This window comes from Tamandua tetradactyla, chromosome 23, assembly GCF_023851605.1.
Source record: "Tamandua tetradactyla isolate mTamTet1 chromosome 23, mTamTet1.pri, whole genome shotgun sequence".
Taxonomy (NCBI): Eukaryota; Metazoa; Chordata; class Mammalia; order Pilosa; family Myrmecophagidae; genus Tamandua; species Tamandua tetradactyla.
Window position 1 is genome coordinate 23,774,711 of NC_135349.1, and position 22,000 is coordinate 23,796,710.

General features: G+C 38.4%; 1 protein-coding gene across 6 annotated transcripts in view; it reads right to left on the reverse strand.

Annotated features, from left to right (window-relative positions):
- The window catches only part of PHKG2 (phosphorylase kinase catalytic subunit gamma 2), a 34,667-nt gene extending 16,814 nt beyond the window's left edge, over positions 1-17,853 (reverse strand). For 4 of the 6 annotated variants that reach the window (XR_013167957.1, XR_013167956.1, XM_077141207.1 and 1 more), the window contains exon 1: positions 17,293-17,691. Coding sequence is in view for 4 of the 6 variants with exons in the window: in XM_077141207.1 (XP_076997322.1) it covers positions 17,293-17,387 (95 nt within the window). In the remaining 2 variants the exon portion in view is untranslated. Of the gene's footprint in view, positions 1-17,292; positions 17,692-17,742 lie in introns of those variants that run through there. The other 2 variants (XM_077141205.1, XM_077141206.1) reach the window with 2 other exon arrangements.
- Positions 17,854-22,000: the final 4,147 nt, after the last annotated feature.

Sequence of the window (22,000 nt, forward strand, 5' to 3'; positions counted from 1 at the left end):
CAAGCCAACTCACCTGGGACAGAACAGTCTCTTCAATAAATGGTGCCTAGAGAACTGGATATCCATATGCAAAAGAATGAAAGAAGACCCGTATCTCACACCCTATACAAAAGTTAACTCAAAATGGATCAAAGATCTAAACATTAGGTCTAAGACCATAAAACAGTTAGAGGAAAATGTAGGGAGACATCTTATGAAACTTACAATTGGAGGCAGTTTTATGGACCTTAAACCTAAAGCAAGAGCACTGAAGAAGGAAATAAATAAATGGGAGCTCCTCAAAATTAAACACTTTTGTGCATCAAAGAACTTCATCAAGAAAGTAGAAAGACAGCCTACACAATGGGAGACAATATTTGGAAATGACATATCAGATAAAGGTCTAGTATCCAGAATTCATAAAGAGATTGTCCAACTCAACAACAAAAAGACAGCCAACCCAATTACAAAATGGGAAAAAGACTTGAACAGACACCTCTCAGAAGAGGAAATACAAATGGCCAAAAGGCACATGAAGAGATGCTCAATGTCCCTGGCCATTAGAGAAATGCAAATCAAAACCACAATGAGATATCATCTCACACCCACCAGAATGGCCATTATCAACAAAACAGAAATGACAAGTGCTGGAGAGAATGCGGAGAAAGAGGCACACTTATCCACTGTTGGTGGGAATGTCAAATGGTGCAACCACTGTGGAAGGCAGTTTGGCGGTTCCTCAAAAACTGAATATAGAATTGCCATACGACCCAGCAATACCATTGCTAGGTATCTACTCAAAGGACTTAAGGGCAAAGACACAAACGGACATTTGCACACCAATGTTTATAGCAGCATTATTTACAATTGCAAAGAGATGGAAACAGCCAAAATGTCCATCAACAGAAGAATGGCTAAACAAACTGTGGTATATACATACGATGGAATATTATGCAGCTTTAAGACAGGATAAACTTATGAAGAATGTAATAACATGGATGGACCTAGAGAACATTATGCTGAGTGAGTCTGGCCAAAAACTAAAGGACAAATACTGTATGGTCCCACTGATGTGAACGGACATTTGAGAATAAACTTGGAATATGTCATTGGTAACAGAGTCCAGCAGGAGTTAGAAACAGGGTAAGATAATGGGTAATTGGAGCTGAAGGGATACAGACTGTGCACAGGACTAGATACAAAAACTCAAAAATGGACAGCACAATAATACCTAATTGTAAAGTAATCATGTTAGAACACTGAATGAAGCTGCATCTGAGCTATAGGTTTTTGTTTTGTTTTGTTTTGTTTTGTTTTGATTTTACTATTATTACTTTTATTTTTTTCTCTATATTAACATTCTATATCTTTTTCGGTTATGTTGCTAGTTCTTCTAAACCAATGCAAATGTACTAAGAAATGATGATCATGCATCTATGTGATGATGTTAAGAATTAATGATTGCATGTGTAGAATGGTATGATCTCTAAATGTTGGGTTAATTTCTTTTTTTCCGTTAATTAAAAAAAAAAAAAAAAAGAGAAGGGATAATTGGAGATGAAGGGATACAGACTGTACAACGGGACTGGATATAAAAACTCAGAAATGGACAGCACAATACTACCCAATTGTAATGCAATTATGTTAAAACACTGAATGAAGCTGCATGTGAGGTATAGGTTTTTTGTTTTTGTTTTTTTTGTTTTTTTTTCTTTCTATTATTGTTTTAATTCTTATTCTGTTGTCTTTTTATTTCTTTTTCTAAATCGATGCAAATGTACTAAGAAATGATGAATATGCAACTATGTGATGTTATCAAGAATTACTGATTGTACATGTAGATTGGAATGATTTCTAATTGTTTTGTTAATTCTTTTTTTAATTAATAAAAAAAAAAAAACTTTTGAGATGCAGCAAAGGAACTGCTCAGAGGGAAATTTATAGCACTCAATGCCTACATTAAAGAACAAGAAAGATCACAAATTAAAGATGTATTTTCACACCTCAAGAACCTAGAAAAGAAGAGAAAAGTAAACCAAAAGTAAATGGAAGGAAATAGTAAAGACTAGAGCAGAGATAAAAGAAAGAGAATAGACAATAGAGAGAATGAACAAAACCAAAAGCTGGTTTCCTTAAAAGATAAATAAAATTAACAGAACTTTAGCCAGACTGACAAAGAAAAAGACAGAGGACACAAAATTAGGAATGTATGCCAACAAATTAAAAAACCTAGATGAAATAGACAAATCCCTAGAAACATATAAATTACTTATTTGGACACAAGAAGAAATTGGGAAGGAAGGTGTTCCTAGATGGTTTGATCCTATATACAGAAAATCCAAAAAAATCCCCAAGAAAGCTACGAGAACTAATAAATGAATTTGGTAAAGCTGCAGTATACATCAGTAATGAACAATCTGAAAAGAAAATCAAGAAAACAATTCCATTTACAAAAACATCTACAAAATATAACACCTAGGAATAAATTTAGTCAAGGAGATAAAGACTTGCACACTAAGAACTATAAAACATTGCTGAAGGAAAATAAAGAAGATCTAAATAAATGGAAAGACACTGGTGTTCATGGACTGGAAGACTTAATATTGTTAAGATGCTAATACTGTCTAAAGCAATCTACAAATTCAGTGAAATCCCCATCAAAATTCCAGCAGCCTCTTTCTGCAGAAAGGAAAAAGTTGATCCTCAAATCACATGGAATTGCAAGGAGCCCCAAACAGCCTAACAATCTTGAAAAATAAGAACAAAATTTACTACAAAGCTACTAGTAATTAAAAACAGTGTGGTACTGACATGTGGATAGACAAAAAACTAATGGAAAAGACCTGAGAGTCCAGAGATAAACCCACAAAACAAAGACCTGTTGATTTCTGACAAGGGTGCCAAAGCAATTCAACTGGGGAAAAGTAGTCTCTTCAACAAAAGGAGCTGGGACAACTAGAAATTCACATGCCGAAGAATGAACACAGACCCTAATCTCTCACTATATACAAAAATTAATTCAAAATAGGTCAATGACCCATATATAAGAGCTAATACTGAAAAACTCCTACAAAATATATAAGGAAATATGTTCAGGAGTTTGTAGTAAGCAATGGAATTTTAGATTTTACACCAAAAGCAAAAGCAACAGAAGAAAAAAATAAAACAGACCATCAAAATTAAAAACTTTTGCATATCAAAGGACATTTTCAAGAAAGTAAAAAGATAACCTAAAGAATGGGAGAAAATATTATATAAAGATTATATAAAGAACCCCTACAGCTCAACAACAAATATAAATAATCCAACTTAAAAATGGGTCAAGAATTTGAAGACATTTCTCCAAAGAAGATATTCAAATGACAAATAAGCATATGAAGAGAAATCTAAATTAAAGCTAAAATGATTTTATTTTCCTTTTTCTTCTTTTCTTTCTTTGTGGAAGAAATGGAAATGTTCTTGTATGGATTGTGCTGGTGAATGCATAATTTTGTGATTATAATAGGAGCCAAAACTCTTAGGATGGATTGCAATGGTGTATGTATAAAACTGTTTAAAAAATAAACAGAAAGATACAAGTGCTAGAGAAGATGTGGAGAGAGATATACCTATTCACTGTAGTAAGGAAGTAGAATAGTAGAGCCCATCTGGATGGCATTGTGGTGATTCCATAGGAGGTTAAGTATAAGGTTGCTGTATGATCCTGCAACTCCATTATTAGGTATATACTAGGAAGAACTGAAAGCAGGGACAGGAATAAACACTTGCACACTGGTGTTTAAGGTGGCATTATTCATCATTGCCAATGAATGGAGGTGGCCTAACGGTACACTGACTGATGAACGGAAGGGCAAACTATGGTGTGTATGACAGAATACTGAACAGCTGAAGAAAAGAATGAACTTGTGATGCATGCAATTACAAGTATGAACTTTGAGGACATTATATCGAGTGAAATAAGCTAGAAAAGAAAAGGCAAATATTGTATGGTTTCACTAATGTAAACTAACAATAACAAGCAAACTCTGCAAGCTGAATTTTAGAGCACAGGTTATAAGGGGATAGAAAGTGGGCAGAGATTGGGCAATGATTAAGGAGTACAGGATGTTCAATAAGGCTCTTTGCAAAGGCTCCTAGATTGTAAGCTCTTACAGCAGTCACATTTATTCCTGAGTTTTAACTGTTATTTCTAAATTCTGAGACGCAATGCTTTTTGTGTATAATCTGGTATTTCCCTGGAACTTTACGTATTTGTGTGACTCCTGAGACTCAGATTTCTGCAGCTCTGAAAATCAGCATTACTCCATACAGCAACTGTCAAAGAAGCTAAAAGAAATCAGACTTCAATTAGAAACAAGAATGAAGCTGATCTGGTTGGGACTAAGGTAAATCAGAATACAGAGTAAAGGATGATATAGTCTATATTTTAAAACTTCAATTTCAGGGTGAGACAAAGGGGATGTTTATTTTATTCAAACTTTTAATTCTCTGTGGCACACTATCTAATTTAACCTGTCTGCTCAGTTTATTTAAACATGGAACCTAGAATAGGGAATTAAATCCTGTTTATTCTGTACAGGTTAAAGTAATACCCTCATACATTCTAGAGTATTTTGGGCAGACAATAAAAAGTATTTGCAAAGTCTCTTTGAAGGATTGGAGGGGGGGGGAGTAGAACTACTAAACTTCCCCACATGGGGGAATCCCTGAAATTCTCTCAAGCATTAGGGACTCCCAATTTAGTAAGCCAAGCCCTTGATCTTGACGCTTGCCTTTATGAAACTTATTTCTGCAATGGGGAAGCTAAGCCTAATTATAATTATGCCTGAGAGTCATCCCCAGAGAACATTTTTTTGTTGCTCAGATGTGGCCTCCTTCTCTAAGGCAACTCCAAAAATAAACTCAATACTGTCACCGCTATGAGGGACATGATTCCTAGGGATGAGCCTGGCCCTGGCATTATGGGATTGAGAATGACTTCTTGACCAAAAGGGGGAAAACAATGAAACAAAATTTCAGTAGCTAAGAGATTTCAAATAAGAATCAAGAAGTTATTCTGGAAGCTGTTCTTACACAAGCTTCAGCCAGATCTTGCAAATTACCACAATATGCCAAGCCCCAACCAACAGTATTCCTAAAAATCCTGAAGAATGCCCTGGGCTCTAAGACTTTATAAAAGTTTTACTTTGTAAGTTTATTTTTTTAGAAACTTAAGGGCTCCAGATTGTTCTTATCCCAAATAAGGCCTAAAACCCAGAGGTACCAGTCTCTCCAACAAAATAAACCACTTTCAGTCTTCTACTCCATAACATCAACCCCCTTTCCAGCAAGAAGAAGTTACAATGGTCATTGCCCAGATATCCCTGAAGATCAAGAGGATGATTAAATTAGAGGAAGTATAACTGAGAAATTAGGATTTAACAATGATTATAACTACTGACTCATCATATAGATATATCTTTTTAGTTTCTAGTGTATTAGAATGGAAGAAAATACCTAAAATTGTTGAACTGTAATCCAACAGCCTTGATCTTTGATAATGATTGCATAACTATATAGCTTTTATCATGCGCGCAACAGTGTGATCGTAAAAACCTTAAGATTGACACTTCCTTATCCAGTGTATGGGTAGATGAGTAATAAAGAAATGCATGAAAAATAATAACATAGGCCGGCAATGTGGGAAAAAAATACCCGTACATAAACTATGGACAATGGTTATAGTACTACTTTATTAATCTTTTATCAATTATAACAAGTATAACTACTGTTACAAAATAGTAGAATTACAAAAAAAAGTGTTATCATCAATTGTAACAAATTTTCCACACCAATAGTAGAATTATAAAAAAAAGTGTTATCAATTATAACCAATTTTCCACACCAATGCAAGTGTTGGTGGTGCGGTGGTATATGGGAATCCTGTATTTTATGCATGATTGTTCTGTAATAACTTCTCTAATAAAAAAAATTCTTTATTATAAAAACTACAATGAGATACCATATAGGAGCCAGGGTTAATGGAAAACCTGTGGAATTTGTTGGGAGCAACTGGCTTCAGAGTGGCATGTCGGCAGTAAACTGTGGAGACTGCTATCTGCTTAATTGGAGGACAGTCTAAGAGGGAGAGAATGTTTGTTTTTTCTTAAGCCCCAAGGTCTTGTTAGCTATCTCTTGTATGTAGAGAGTAATATACTGATAAGTAGGCACCCTGTTTTTTCATGAAATGCATGCCTGCTTTTAGTCACCTAAACCCTTTTTTTCTTCCTTCCCTTCCCCTTCCCCTTCCTTCCTTCCTTCCCTCCCTCCCTCCCTCCTTCCTTCCCTTCTTCTTTCTTTCTTTCTCTCTTTCTTTCTTTCTCATCATTCCTTAATATCGTTCGAGCTCCGTTTCATAGGAAGCACCAATACCACTTCACACCCACTTGTTTGCTTATTATTAAGAAAACTGGAAATAACAAGGTTAGTAAAGATGCTGAATAATAGGAACCTTGTACACTGTTGGTAGGAATGAAAAAATGGTACAGTCACTGTGGAAAACAGTTTGGCAGCTCCTCAGAAAGTTAAACACAGAATTACCATATGACCCAGCAATTCCACTCCTAGGTAGTATATTCCCAAAATAATTTAAAACAAGCACTTGGACCAATATTTGTACACCAATGTTCATTGCCACACTATTTACAATAGCTAAAAGTGGAATTAACCCAAGTGTCCACCCAACAGATGAACAGATAAACAAAATTTAGTATATTCATATAATGGAATATTATTTAGGTGTAAAAAGAAAAGTGCTGGTACATGGTATGACATGAGGTACTTCGAAAATATCAGGTTGAGTGACATAAGCCAGATACAAAAGGACAAATATAGTATGATTTCTCTTAAGTGAAATATTTAGAATAAGCAAATTCATAAAGATAGATAGCAGAATAGTGGTTACCAGGTATGGTGATTTGAAGCTTGTATGTACCCTACAAAAACATGTTCTTAAATCTAATCCATTCCTGTGGGTGTAAACCCATTATAAGAATGACCTTTTGGTGAGGTTACTTCAAAACAATTTTAATCCTATTGCTGGAGATCTTTGTAAAAAAATGAAATTCAGACAGAGAGAGAGAAAGCCCCAGAAGCAAGAAGCTGAAATCAATGAAATTCGGAAGAGAAGGGACAGACCTGCAGATGCCACTATGGGCTTTGCCACTGACAGAGGAAACAAGGATTGACGGCAACCACAGTCTTTGGGGAGAAAGCATGGCCTTGATAATACCTTAATTTAGGCTTTTTCCCAGTCTCAACCTGGGAAACAAACTCCATTGTTTAAGCTGAACCATTTCATGGTATTTGCTTTGGACAACCTAGGAAACAAAAACACCAGGGGTGGGAGGAATGGGGAGCTATTGCTAAATGAGTATGAGTTTTGGTTTCAGATGATGAAAATACTGAAATTAGACAGTGGTGAAAGCTATACAGTATTTTTAATGTACTTAATGTCAAAGCATTGTCCATTAAAATGGTTAAAATGTTTTTTGTGTTAGTTATATTTTACCACATTTCAAAATAAATTGAAAAGATGATTCTGATAAAGACATTATCCATGATGCCCAATGGATGGAGAGATCTGAAGGGTACATTTATATGATGGAATACAGTGTGACTACAACAAGAAAGGATGTCGAGAGGAACCCAACAAACTGAATAAACCTTGGGGACAATGTGTTGTGCAAAATAAGTCAGAACAAAAGAACAAATATGCTAAGGTCTCTTTCATAAAATACTTTTAAGAAAATTGGAGCCTAGATTGTAAAGCTTTTATAGCAGCCACACTCAGTCTGAAGTTGTAAATTTATTTCTGGATGCTGAGACAATAAGCTATATGTTTATCAGCTGGTATTTCCCTGGGACACTGAGTAACTGTGACACCTGGGAACCAGAGATGGTATGCTGCAACCCTGAAGGTTAGCATAGCTATATATAATAACAGTTAAAGTAAATGAAGGGGAGATCAGGCCTCAATTAAGAGTTAAAAACAAAACCAATCTGGCTGGGTCTAAAGTAAACAAAATACAGAGTAAAACATGATAGTGTATGCACTCTAGACCTTCATCTACTGTATGGGACCAAAGGCAGAGAAGTTTACTATGTCTAGAACCCAGATTTTCCATAATATATAATCTAAATCAACCTGATTGGATAGCTCATTTGAACAACCCAGGCTGCTGGGGTCCAGAGCAGGAACGAGGCCTTGTAGTTCTGTGTAGCTTGGTATAATGGCAGGATACATATCAGACTGTAGTGGGCTGATAATTGGGAGGTGTTGTTGGAGTCCTTGAGGGTTCAAAGGGGGAAAAAAATATATATATATAGAACTGTTGAATTTTCTTATCCAGAAGTCCCACGTATCCTCTCAACCATTGGGGACTCCCAGGAAAATAGGCCAAGCCCTTGATTTTGTCACTTGCCCTTATGAAACCTGTTTCTGTGGATAGAAGCTAACACTGCCCATGGCAAGACCTAGGAGTTACTTCCAGGAAACCTATGTTGCTTAGATGTGGCCTCTCTCTCTCTCTAGGCACAACTCTGCAAGGAAAGTAATTGCCCTCCCCCTGCATGGGACATGACATTCAGGAGTGATGGTCTTCCTAGTGATGAGAGACATGGCTCCCAGGGATGAGTATGGTCCTGGCACCATGGGATTAACAACACCTTCTAGATCAAAATGGAGAAAAGAGATGTAATAAAATAAGGCATCAATGGCCAAGAGAGATGAAATGGAGTCGAGAGGCTATTCTGGAGGCTACTCTTATGCAAGCTTCAGTTAGATAGTGCTGATTGCCAGGGTTTGTTAAACTCCAACCAACATCGCTCTTGTTGACTTTTGAGAACACCCAGGGCTTGAACTGAGACTTTATAAAAGTTTCATGCACTAAGTTTGCTTTCCTAGAACCTATAATTCCTGGAGGGTTCCTAGGTCAGATAAATCCTGAAACCCAGAGGGACCAGCTTTGCCAAGATTATCAATTAATTACATCCCCCTATCCTTTAGTGCCAACACCCCTTCTCAACATGAAAATGTCAGAACAAAAAGCAATGCCCCCAAATTCCTATACATTAGGAGAAGGATCGATGGAGAAAGAGGAGGTGTAACAGAGAATAGGGTTTAGTAAACATGTATTATTGCTGAATCACTATATTAATATTCCTTCTAGCTTCTAGTGTTTAGGAGCAGCTGGAAGGAAAAATCTAAGTTGGAATAGTAGCCCATGACAAACTCTGGAATCTGTTCTGTAGCTATTTGTTGAGCTGTGCTTTGAAAATTATTGCTTTTTTCTTCCTTTGCTTTCTAAACATGTTACATTTTACAATTTAAAAATGTTAAAATAAATTAATTAAAAAGAAAAGAAAATCTGTTTCCCAAGTAATCAAACCTTTCTACTATGCATCATGACTATCTGCATGGGAAGGCCAGGGCTCAAATCCAGGTCTTTGGACCACAAGTTCAATTTTTTCTCCTGTTACATCCCAGTGCCTTTTTTCTACCCACCCTGAACTGTCAGATTCCCCAGGGTCCCCTCCTCAGCCCTGTTTTCATACTCTTCCTCGGTAATCCTGGCCACCCCTATGCCTTCAACCCAGATGTCACCCTGAAGTGCCAGGCCCACCTGTCTTAATAAGCCCTAGTGACTTCTTATATTCATCACGGCCCCTGAACACCTCATCTTCCCCTGACACCAGCTGCTCTTTACATAGTCCTGATCTCAATTAATGCACAGTCATACATACATACCCCCAAGTTCGACCTTTGATGTCATTCTTGGCTTCTCTCTCTCTTTTGAAATCCACCACATCCAATTAGTCCAATCCATTCTACATCTCTCCCTCCACTGCCCTGTCCCCTCTGCTTTGGTGCAGTTCCTTATTTCTCTCACCTGGACAACAATAGCCACTTACTGATCTCCCTGCTGCCATTTCTGTTTCTATAAACCATTCTCTATATTGCTTCTAGAATTACTTCCTAAAACTGGTACTCTAGGGAAGTTAAATTAACTTTTTCAAGAAAAAGATAAAGGATGATACTACAAGGGTAACCTTGGAATGAGATGATAAGAATCCTGCCTTCTGATCTGCCTCCTGTAAAAGCGGTCTTTCATCTTCCCTTGGCAGGGGAGATCTTCCCTAAGGTTCTTCACAGTTCTGATGCATTGTCCTTTATCTGGTCCTGAAACCCTACATCTCCTCAGGACCTGGACCTGGGCTCTGTGCTCTTTTCCCAACACTATCTCTTCTCTAGTGAGTTCCATCCAATTCCAGGGACTTTAAATAGACTACGCAAACAACTCCCTCTATACTTTCTCCAGCCTTGATTTCTCTCCAGAATTCCGGATTCCAATGCATTACTGACATCTCCACATGATATCTAAAAGGAATCTGACCAAATCTAATGGTCACACTCCAACTTCCTTTACTAGCCTCAGAAGCATGTGACACAGCAGACCATACCCACCTTCCAGAGGTTCCTTTTCCTTTTCCTTCTAACTCACAGACAGCATCTCCTCAGTCTCCCTTGCTAGCTCCTCCTTCTCTAACTGACTCCTAAGTGGTGATGTGCCCCCGGGATCTGGGCCTAGGCTTCTTCCCCTTCTATATCTATATGCTCTCTCTGTAGCTACTATCCCCCCCAAATTTATAGCTCTAGCCTGGATCCTCCCTTGAGCTCCAGACTCATATATAGATATATATATATGTAGATCCACTTGACTGCTCCACTTGGACATCTCAAATGTAATGTTTCTAACATGGAACTAATTGCAAATTAATTGCTCCTCTCAGCCCCAATCTGATCCTCCTTCTGTCATCATTTCAGTAAATGGTACCATCACCTACCTACTCAAGGTCTCAATTCAAAATCTAGAAGCCATCTTTGTTTTCTCCTCTCTCCCATGGTCCACACACAATTCTTCAGCGAGTTGTGATAAAGCTCCCTCCAAATAATAACCTCAATCTACTCACTTATCTCCATCTCTACCACCACCTCTTTAGGCTAAAGGATCACCTTTTCTCAATGAATTAATCAAGAGTCTCCTAACCAATCTCAGTGCTTCCATTCTTGCCCCTCTCCTATCCATTCTCTACACAGAAGTCAAAATAATCTTTGAGTAATAATCGTGTGCCAGGAACTGTTCTAAGCATATCATATTAATTCATTCCCACCTCACAGCAACCTGCAGTAAATTCTATTTTTATTCTCATTTTACAATGGAGAACATGAGGCACAGAAAAATTAAATCCCTTGCCCACAAATCACATAGATATAAATAAGATCATGTTACTGCTTGTTTGAAATCATCCAGTTTTACTAGAATAACATTTAAAAATTTTTTTAAACACAACAACACACAAACATGAACATTCTTACCATATGATCATTCCATTCTTGGTATATAATATCAGTATCATCACATAGTTGTTATATTCATCACTATGATAATTTCTTAGAACATCTGCATCAATTCAGAAAAAGAAATGAAAAGAAAAAATCTCATACATACCATACTCCTTAACCCTCCCTCTCATTGACTGCTAGTATTTCCATCTACCCAATATACTTTAGCCTTTGTTTCCCCTATTTTTTTCTATACCCCTTATCACTCCCTTTCCTTGATCACTAGCATTTCAATCGACTAAATTTAATTTAATATTTGTTAAATTTTTTTATTTATTTATATTTAATCCATATTTTACTCATCTGTCCATACTGCAGATAAGAGGAGCATCAGACACAAGGTTTTCACAATCACACAGTCACACTGTGAAAGCTCTATTATTATACAATCATCTTCAAGAAACATGGCTACTGGAATACAGCTCTACATTTTCAGGCACTTCCCTCCAGCCTCTCCATTACACCTTAACTAAAAAAGTGATATCTATATAATACGTAAGAATAATCTCCAGGATAATCTCTCAACTCTGTTTCAAATCTCTCAGCCATTGACACTTTATCTCATTTCTCTCTTCCCTCCTTTGATCTAGAAGGTTTTCTCATTTCCTTGGTGCTGAGTCCCAGCTCTTTATAGGATTTCTGTCCCACATTGCCAGAAAGGTTTACACCCCTAGAGTCATGTCCCACATTGAGAGGGGGAGGGCAGTGAGTTTGCTTATTGTGTTGGCTGCGAGAGAGAGGCCATAACTGAACAACAAAAGAGGCTCAACTCTGGCGGTGACTCTTAGGCCTAATTTTAAGTGTAGGCTTAGCCTATCCTTTGAGGGTATAAGTTTTATGTGAACAAACCCCAAGACTGAGGGCTTGGCCTATTGCTTTAATTGTCCCCACTGCTTGTGAGAATATCAAGAATTCTCCACATAGGAAAGTTGAATTTTACCCCTTTCTCGCCATTCCCCCAAGGGGACTCTGCAAATACTTTTTTTATTCACTGTTCAAATCACTCTGGGATTTATCGGGGTGTCACTCTGTAGAAACCAACAAAATCTCAGGCCCTACTCAAGGTTCCATGTACTTATGGTGTTCAATTAAACTGTGCACATAAATTATATTAGGAAATGTACTATTCAAATTATAAATTTTGCACCAAATACATTTTTTTTGCTTTAGTCTTACACACAAGTTAAAGTTTTAAAATATGAATTACCATCTATTTTCAACACCCTGCAATACTGACATTCCTTTGTTCTTCCTCATGCAAAAACATTTTTAATTTGTACATTTAGTCACTATCACTGTACCCTCTAGGCATTCCTAGATTATATCACCTCAGTCTTTATCGTCTATATTTCCTTCTGATTTCATTTGTGCCCCCAGCCCTCCTCCCTCTATCATTCTCACATTCAGTTTCATACAGTGTACTAACATTATTATTGTATTACAGTTAAGCAGTATAAAATTTAAATTTTTGACAAAACAAGACAGGTTTTCAGGTTTGGGATCAAGACAGCAGAGTGAGAGTTTCAGGTTTCTATCCCCGCACAAAACCTTTGAAAAATAACAAGAACTGTCAGAAATATCTTTCTCAGGGTTCAACAGAAAACAGTTAAAGGGCTAATAGAAACAGGGTGAGTGTCCCATCAAGAAAAAGACTTCTTAAAAACAGTAGGGGGTGGTGCAACAGTGGCTCAGCAGGCAGAATTCTCACCTGCCATGCCGGAGACCCGGTTCAATTTCTGGAGGCTGCCCATGCCAAAACAAACAAACAAACAAACAGCAGGAACTCCTGGCACCCCGGCTGGCCCTTCCCCATCCCTCACCAGCTCAAAGCAGTATGTCCAGTGTGGATCCCTGGTCCTAGTTACAGAGGTTAGAGGGAGCAGAATACCCCTCTTTCACATGCTGGGAACAAGTATGTCTAGTCCAATCTGTCTGATAGTGGGTTGAGGCACTTGGAGTCCCAGAACTTGTTTTGCATGTAGAAGGCAGCTCAGAGAGCTCTCCTACAGAATGCTGTGGGAGAGTAGTCAAGTAGTGTTGCCTGGGGCAAGGGACAGAGGCTGTAGGAAATACAGTACAGTGACTGGGACTGGGAGAAAACTGTTTCCTAAGGGGAGGGGACATTTGGAATCATGTAAATGTGAGCATTTCTAGGACCAATTGCACATGCCCCAAACAAGATGCATGAGCAGAAAGGAACAAGGAGGGCTCTATGCTTTAGCCTGAAGCTATTCTCAAACAACCCATAGTTTAGAAAAGCCCTGAAGGGGAACACTTGCACAGGTCAATATGTCAAGACTAGGAAACGTTTTTTGTTGTTGTTGTTGTTAGCTTCTAGCACACAAGGAAATTGGGTCAACACATTAGCTGGGTACAAACTCAGAGTCTAAATTTCAATGAACATTAAAATATCAAAATATTCAGATTTTGACAAAAGGTTACAAAACATACAAAGAGACAGGAAACAGAGCCCAGACAAAAGAGAGGATTAAAACATTAGAAACCATCAAGGAGGAGGATCAGACCTGGGACTGATAAAAAACTAGACAAACTAGACAAAAACTTTAAGAATAATCCTAAATATGCTCAAAGAGCTAAAGGAAAACATAGACAAAGAACTAAAGGAAATCAGGATGAAATCGGTAGTTTGGGATTCATAATGTATAAACATGCAATTTGTGACAAGAACTACCTAGCTACATGTAGAGGGATGGTTAAGTACAGGAACACAGTTTGTTAATACTATTAAAAGTTAAGCTGGCATCAAAGTAAAACAAGATTGTTAGAGATTTAGGAATTTAAAATTAAGTCTCATGGTAACTATAAAGTAAATATTGGAGAATATGCAAACTCATAGAGACAGAATTTAGAGTACAGGTTACCAAGGGGCATGGGGAAGGCAGAACACGGAGTTAATGCATAATGGGTATACGGTTTCTGTTTTGGAAGATGGAAAAGTTTTAGTAATGGAAGAAGGAGGTGAAGATACCACAATATTGTGAATGCTATTAATTCTACTGGATGATATGTTTGGAAGTGATTGAGATGGGAAAGTTTAATTGTATATATTTAAACACACACACACATATATACACAACTAAAAAGACAACGACAAACACAATACATGATCCTGGAAGGGATCTAGCAAGGGGGAGAAAAGACAATGACAAACGCAATACATCCGATCCTAAATGGGATCAAGCAAGGGGGGACAAAAGGCTCAAAGGGACATTACTGGGATACACTAAAAAATGAGAAGATAGACTTAAGCTTTACAGGATGTTAAATTGCTTGAACTTCATAATTGCACTTAAGGTGGTTACATAAGTGAATATCCTTGATCTTAAGAAATGTACATGGTCCTCACATCTATGGTCAATTGATTCTTGACAAGTCTGCCCAATCCACTCTGGTGGGGCAGAACAATCTCTTCAACAAATGGTGCTGGGAGAACTGGATAGTCATATCCAAAACAATGAAAAGAAGTCCCTACCTCATATTCTATACAAAAAAACAATTCAAAATGGATCAAAGACTTAAATATAAGAGTCAGGACCATAAAACTCCTAGAAGAAAATGTAGAGAAGCATCTTTTAGAACATATGGTAAAGTGGTGGTTTCTTAGATTTGGCACCCAAAGCACAAGCAACAAAAGAAAAAACAGATAAATGGGACCTTTAAAATTAAATACTTTTGTGCTTCAAACGACTTTCCCAAGAAAGTAAAAAGACAGCCTACTCAATGGGAAAAAATATTTGGAAACCACATATCTGATACTGGTTTAATATCCAGAATATGAAAAGAAATCATACAACTCAACAATAAAAAGACAAACAACCCAATTAAAAAATGGGCAAAAGGCTTGAATGGATACTTTTTCAAAGAGGAAATACAAATGGCTAAAAAGCACATGAAAGGCGGGCCACAGTGGCTCAGCAGACAAGAGTTCTCAACTGCCATGCCAGAGACCTGGGCTCAATTCCCAGTGCCTGACCATACAAAAAAAAAAAAGCAAGATGAAAAGATGCTCAACATCACTAGCTTTTAGGGAAATGCAAATCAAAATCACAATGAGATATCATTCCTCACCTTCAAGAATGGCCACTACTAAAAAACAAAAACTACAAATGTTGGAGAGAATGTGGTGAAACTGATTACGAAGAGAACGAATAGGTTACCTCAGAGAAAGGGGAGCTGATACATAATTTGTGCAGAATTTTTAATAAGATTGAGTGTAACTGTTTGGAAATGGATAGAGGTGATGGCAGCATATTGTTGTGAGTGTAATTAACAGACTGAATTATGGGTATGATTGTGGATGAAAAGGGCAGTTTAGGGTCGTATATGTCACTAGTAGGAAAGCTAGATAATAAAACATGTGACTATATAAAATAGTGAACTCTGTTGTGGATGATGACTGTGGTTAATAGCACAAACATAAGAATGTTCTTCCCATGAACTGGAACAATTGTATATCACTAGTACAAGGCGTTAATAATAGAATGGTACATGGAAAAAAATTCAATTAACGTAAATTTTTGGAGCTAGTTAACAGTAATACTGTTATATTTTTTCATCAATTGTAGCAAAGATACCACACCAATGCTAAGTGTCAATAATGGGGGAGTACAAGGGATATGGGATTTTTCTCTTTGGAGTAATGAATATGTTCTCAAATTCACTTTGGTGATTAATGCACAACTCTGTGATTATACCGAAAGCCACTGATTATATACTGTGGATGGATTGTATGGTGTGTGAATAAAATTGTTTAAAAAAATGTACATGACTGTTCAAGAAGTGTTTAGGAAACACGATGTATAAACCTATACTCAAGTGTTCAGAAAGTGGATAAATAGACGGATAGAACGATAAGGCAAATATGGCAAAAAGTTAAACTGGTACATCTGGTTATCTTGAGGGATGAGGGTATATTGGAGTCCTCTTTACAGGGTTTGTATTATTTGTGTAACTGTCCTGTAAGTTTGAATGTATTTCAAAATAGAATGTTTAAAAATTTTTAATTCTTTATCATGGTCTAAGGTCCTATATAATCTAACCTCTGTTCCCCCCTCCAACTTAATTTCTTTCACCCTTTCTCATTCTCAGTACATTCCAGCCACTTTGGTCTATCTACTACTTGTGCAAGGTCTTTCCTGCCTTTGTACTTGCTGTTCCCTCTGCCTGGAATATATTCCTGCTCCAACTCATGACTGGCTTATTCTCATCATTCAGGTCTCAGCTCACACTCACCCACTGAGAAGCCTCCTTTGTTTTCATGTTTACTGTCCGTCTCTACCACTAGAATGTAAACTCCAAGAGGACAGAAACATTGTGGATCTTGAATTCCCAGTGCCTAGTATAGTACCTTCAGCAGAGTAGGTGCTCAGGAAATCTTTGATGAATAAATGGAATGCCAGTGGCCCTACAGGGGAGGCCTTCCTTCTATTCTCTGGAAGTTGGACTCCTACTCATCTTTCCAGTCAAGGCCCTTGTGAGAACCTGTCCCTCAGCAGTACTAACCCCCTGGTTCTCTGGAATCCCACAGTGCTCTGTACAAACTTCTGCTCAGCCTGATACCTCTTGACTGTTCACGTGCCTCTTTCAGCCACAGTACCTCCAGGTCACAGACAACACCTTTTCACCCTCCCCTGGTTTAGCTGTGTCTGGCACATGTTAGCTGAATGCTTGAAAATGAATGAATGGATTTGTGAAGAAAAAAAAATGGGGGTTGACCCAGAATAAGAGTTTAGTCACCAAATGGCCTCCACTGACCCTTCCCTTTGGAACTTTCCAGCCCCCAAATGGAACTGTGCGTGCTGGCTCGGAACCGAGGTCCCCGAACCTCATTTTCCCGGCAGAGATCTCACCTGCCAATGACGTCCTTAGGGTCGTACTTCTGATAAAACTCCTTGGCGGCGGCCCAGTCAGGCAGCTCATCCTCCGGCCCCACGTCCAGCGTCATCCTGAAGGAGGTAAGGGCCTGTGTAGAGGAGACCGAAGGTAGTGAGGGCAAGGAGGCCCACAGGTTCTGAGAGGACGCACATCGCGGCTCCCGGAGGCACAGCCCTTGAGGCTGGGGCGCCAGGGTCCTTGGGGATGGGGGCGGGGTGGGGGTAGGATCGGGACTGGAAAGTCCCCCCAGAAGGGCCTAGGGGACGGGAAGGGTGACAGGGCAGGGGAAGGGGAAGAGGGCGAGGGAGGGGAAGGGAAAAGGTGCCGAGGAAGAAGGGGAAGGGGCACAAGGGCGGGCGGCTGTTGCCGCGCAGGCGCACTTGGGTAGGGGCTGGGAGGGGGCTCGAGGGCTCGCGCAGGCTCACTCGCGGGGGCGGGGAAAGAGGCCGGGGTCGCTACACGGTAGCTCGGTCGCCGGGTTCGCCTCTAGTTGCTTGCCTTATCCTCCCGCGGCGCCGGCAACGACTGCAGGCCCCGCCCCTATCCCGTCGGCCAATGGCTTGCGCCGCCCGAAGACAGACTAGGAAGTCCAATAGGAAACTGAAAGATGCCGGGCTACTGCAAGCGTTGGAGCTCGAAGTTACCCAAGACAGCAATGCTGAGGCGGGGCTTCAGATCCGGCCAATCTGCACACAGCATCAGGGGGATGGCAGAAGGCGGAGCTTGTTGTCAAGTGGGGTTGAAGGGACCCGGAACTTAGGGGTCCCGGGAAGCGTGACCTTTGGCGGTCTGGGTGCGGCATTTCGTTGCGCCGCCGGGTCCCAGACTCAAGTAGGATTCCCTCATAATTAACCTCGCAGCGTCTCTGTCGGAATTCGATCTTCTCTATATACATATAATTGGCAGCCCCACCCACAATGCGGGTCTCGAGCAGACCCTCACTTGTTGGCGGACTTAGACACACCACAGTGCCTAAGCCAGAAGAGGCCTCCTCATCCTGGGGTTGCTATGACTTCCCTTGAATATGTCCAAGGCCCTAGCTTGCGCATACTCTTTTCATGCTTCCACCACCCCCTCCCAAAGCCTTGGGGTGTATTGCTCTCTGTTTTAAGTTCGTGAGGTTGAGAGCTTTTGCTAGGAGCAATTTACGTGATAAGCTTCTCAGTGTATAACTCACTCCTGGCATGAGGTTACACATTCAACAAATATTTGTTGAGCTTAAGTCTAAGCACTAGACGCTGGACTAACAGCAACTAAAAAAAAAAAAAAAGGCCCTACCCTTGTGGAAGTTATGTTTCAGTGAGAAAAGCACAGAATGAATTCTTCTAATCATCCAAAAGCTATCCTAGAAATGTCATTTTGGGATCATAATACAAGGGAAGATAAAATGAATTCAAATGACTTTTTGCCAGAGTACTTCAACTTCATACCATGAGTCTCATGACAAAAGAATTGCAAAGATATCTTGAACGTTACTAAATAGGATTACTGTTGGTAGTATATTGGGGTAAATGTTCTGAAAATTAACAAGTGAATAAACTTTGCTGTCATCGGGAGCCAGAGTTCTTGTAGTAATATGGAATTTGGAATGGGAAAAGTGGAGAAAGAAACTATGATGTCGTATTGAAGTTGGAGGTATGATTAAAAACTAGACTTAAAATAGATAAAACTAGATATTTTTATCTCTGACCTCTGAAAGCGCCAAAAAACAATAACATAACATCCCAGTAGAATGAGCACACCTAGTGCCCAGATACTGATTTCTAAATAACAGTCCCCACTAAAAGGGACTACGACTCCTTAAGAGAAATGGCCTATTCCTAGCAGAGAAAGCACAAGATGAGCCTGAAACAATTGGTGCCAGAAAGCTCGAAGGTACCCCAAATGATGGGGACTTATCAAAAGAATGCAGGAGCCAGGTTGAACACATTTCCTATGTGTTCATCAGGGACCAAAGAATAATAAGAATGAGGGGGCCATGAGAAAGACTTCTGATGAGCTGCAAATGTTCTCAACTGAGTGGTGATTACACAGGCATATTGATACATAAACATTTGTCAAGTTGCACACTGTACAATGTATTGTATGTAAATTCTACCTCAACAAAATTTAAGGATAATGACAATAATGGATATAAAATTTGAATTTTTAAAAATAAGTCCAAATTAACACTAAAATTTGTAAGTACAGAAGAGGGGGAGGAAAAGAGCTCCTTTATAATAGAATACCAACTAATATATGTAGAAGGAATTAAAATACTGACATTTTGCAAGCCTCACAGTAATAAATTATTTGTATAAGATTAATAGATATTAAAGTCATTGGTGGAAATTTGCTTCAAAGATGTCATGAATGACAAAAAAAGGATAAGGAACCATTCTAAATTGAAGGAAACTAAAGAGACATGACAACTAAATGCAATGAGTGTACCTACACCAGACTCTACCAAGAGAATTGCTATAAAGAATGTCATTAGGATAAGTGGCAAATTTTAATATGAACTAAATACAAGATAATATTGTAGCAATGTTTCTACATTCTATTATAAAGGTATTATATTATAAAGGAGATCTTTTCCTCCCCCTCTTCTGTACTTACAAATTTTAGTGTTAATTTGGACTTATTTTTAAAAATTCAAATTTTATCTGATTCTCTGAATCAGATCATTGGTTATAGTTATGAGATAATGTCCTTGTTCTTAGGAGATATATCATTTAGTATTTAGGAATGAAAGACTTGCGAATTACCCTCAAATAGTTCAGCACAATACTATGTATGTCTAGAAAGATATAAAGCAGATATGATAAAATGTTAAAATTTTAAATCTAGGTCAAGGGTATCAAGAGTTTGTTGTACTATTTTTTTCATTGTTCTACAGATTTGGAATATTTTCAAAATAAAGAGATCACAAATGTGGCCTCTCTCTCGGCCGACACAGCAAGCAAACTCACTGCCCTCCCCCTCTCTACTTGAGACATAACTCCCAGGGGTGTGGACCATTCGGGCAATGTGGGACAGAAATCCTAAAATGAGCTGGAACTCAGCATCAAGGGATTGAGAAAATCTTCTCCACCAAAAGGGGGAAGAGCGAAATGAGACAAAAAAGTGTTAGTGACTGAGAGATTTCAGAGTTGAGAGGTTATAGTGGAGGTTATTCTTAACGTATTAAACAGATAGCACCTGTTTACTTAAGGTGTAATGGAGAGGCTGGAGGGAACTGCCTGAAAATGTGGAGCTGTGCTCCAGTGGCCATGTTTCTTGAAGATAATTTTATGATGATATGGCTGTCGCAGTGTGACTCTCTGGTTGTGAGAGCCTTGTGTCTGATGCTCATTTTGTCTATCTTATTGATGGACAAGTAAAACATATGGCTTAAAAATAAATAAATAATAGGGGGAACAAATGTTAAAATAAATTTAGTAGATTGAAATGCTGGTGATTGGTGAAAGGGAGGGCAAGGGGTATGTTATGTATGAATTTTTTTGTTTTCTTTTTATTGCTTTTTCTGAATTGATGCAGATGTTCTAAGAAATGATCATGATAATAAATATACAACTATGTGACGATTGTTATTGATTACATAACAAGAACGGAATGATCATATGATAAGAATGTTTGTGTTTGTATGTGATTATGTATCATAAATAAAAAATAAATTAATTAAAAATAATAAAGAGCTAAAAATTGCATGACCTCATTTATTCAGAGTTTGGGGAAATGGGATATTCTCTTCTAGTAAATTGACATTCCTGATTAATCAAGCATTGCCTTAAAAAAAAAAAGGCTTCTGCAGTAGGGACAACCAATTTAATAGACTGAACCCTCGATCTTGGGGTGCACCCCTATGAAATTTATTCCTGCAAAGGAGAAGATAAGTCTACTTACAATTATGCCTAAGACTCACTGCCAGAGAACCTCTGTTAAGCTGCTCAGATGTGGTCTCTCTAAGCCAACTCAGCAAGTGAAGTCACTGACCTGACTCCAAAGGGTGTAAATCTCTCTGGCAGGGTGGGTCAGGACTCCCAGGATAAGCGGGGACCCAGCATCATGAAATTGAGAAAGGCTCCCTTACCAAAATGGGGAAGAGAGAAATGAAACAAAATAAAGTCTCAGTGACTGAGAGATTTCAAACAGAGTCGAGATGTTATCCTGGAGAGGTTATCTTATGTATTATACCCTTCTTAGTTTATGGTATATTAGAGCGGCTGGAGGGAAGTACCTGAAACTGTTGAGATGTGTTCCAGTAGCCTTGATTCTTGAATGATTGTATAACTATATAGCTTTTACAGTGTGACTGTGTGATTGTGAAAGCCTTTTGTCTGATGCTCCTTTTATCCAGGGTATGGACAGATAAGTAGAAAAATAGGGATAAAAAATAAATAGTAGAGGGGATAAAGGGTAAAAACTCACGTAGATTGAAATACTAGTGGTCAATGAGAGGAAGGGGCAAGGGGTATGGGATGTATGAATTTTTTTATTTTTCTTTCTTTTTCTGAAGTGATACAAATGTTATAAAAATGATCATGGTGATGAATGCACAACTATGTTTTGATTTTGTGAGCCACTGTTTGTATACCATGTATGCACTATATGTATATGAAGATCTCAATAAAAATATTTAAAAAGAAAGGCCATGTAATTATAAGGATATGGAATAAAGTTACATGATTTGAAAAAAAAAAC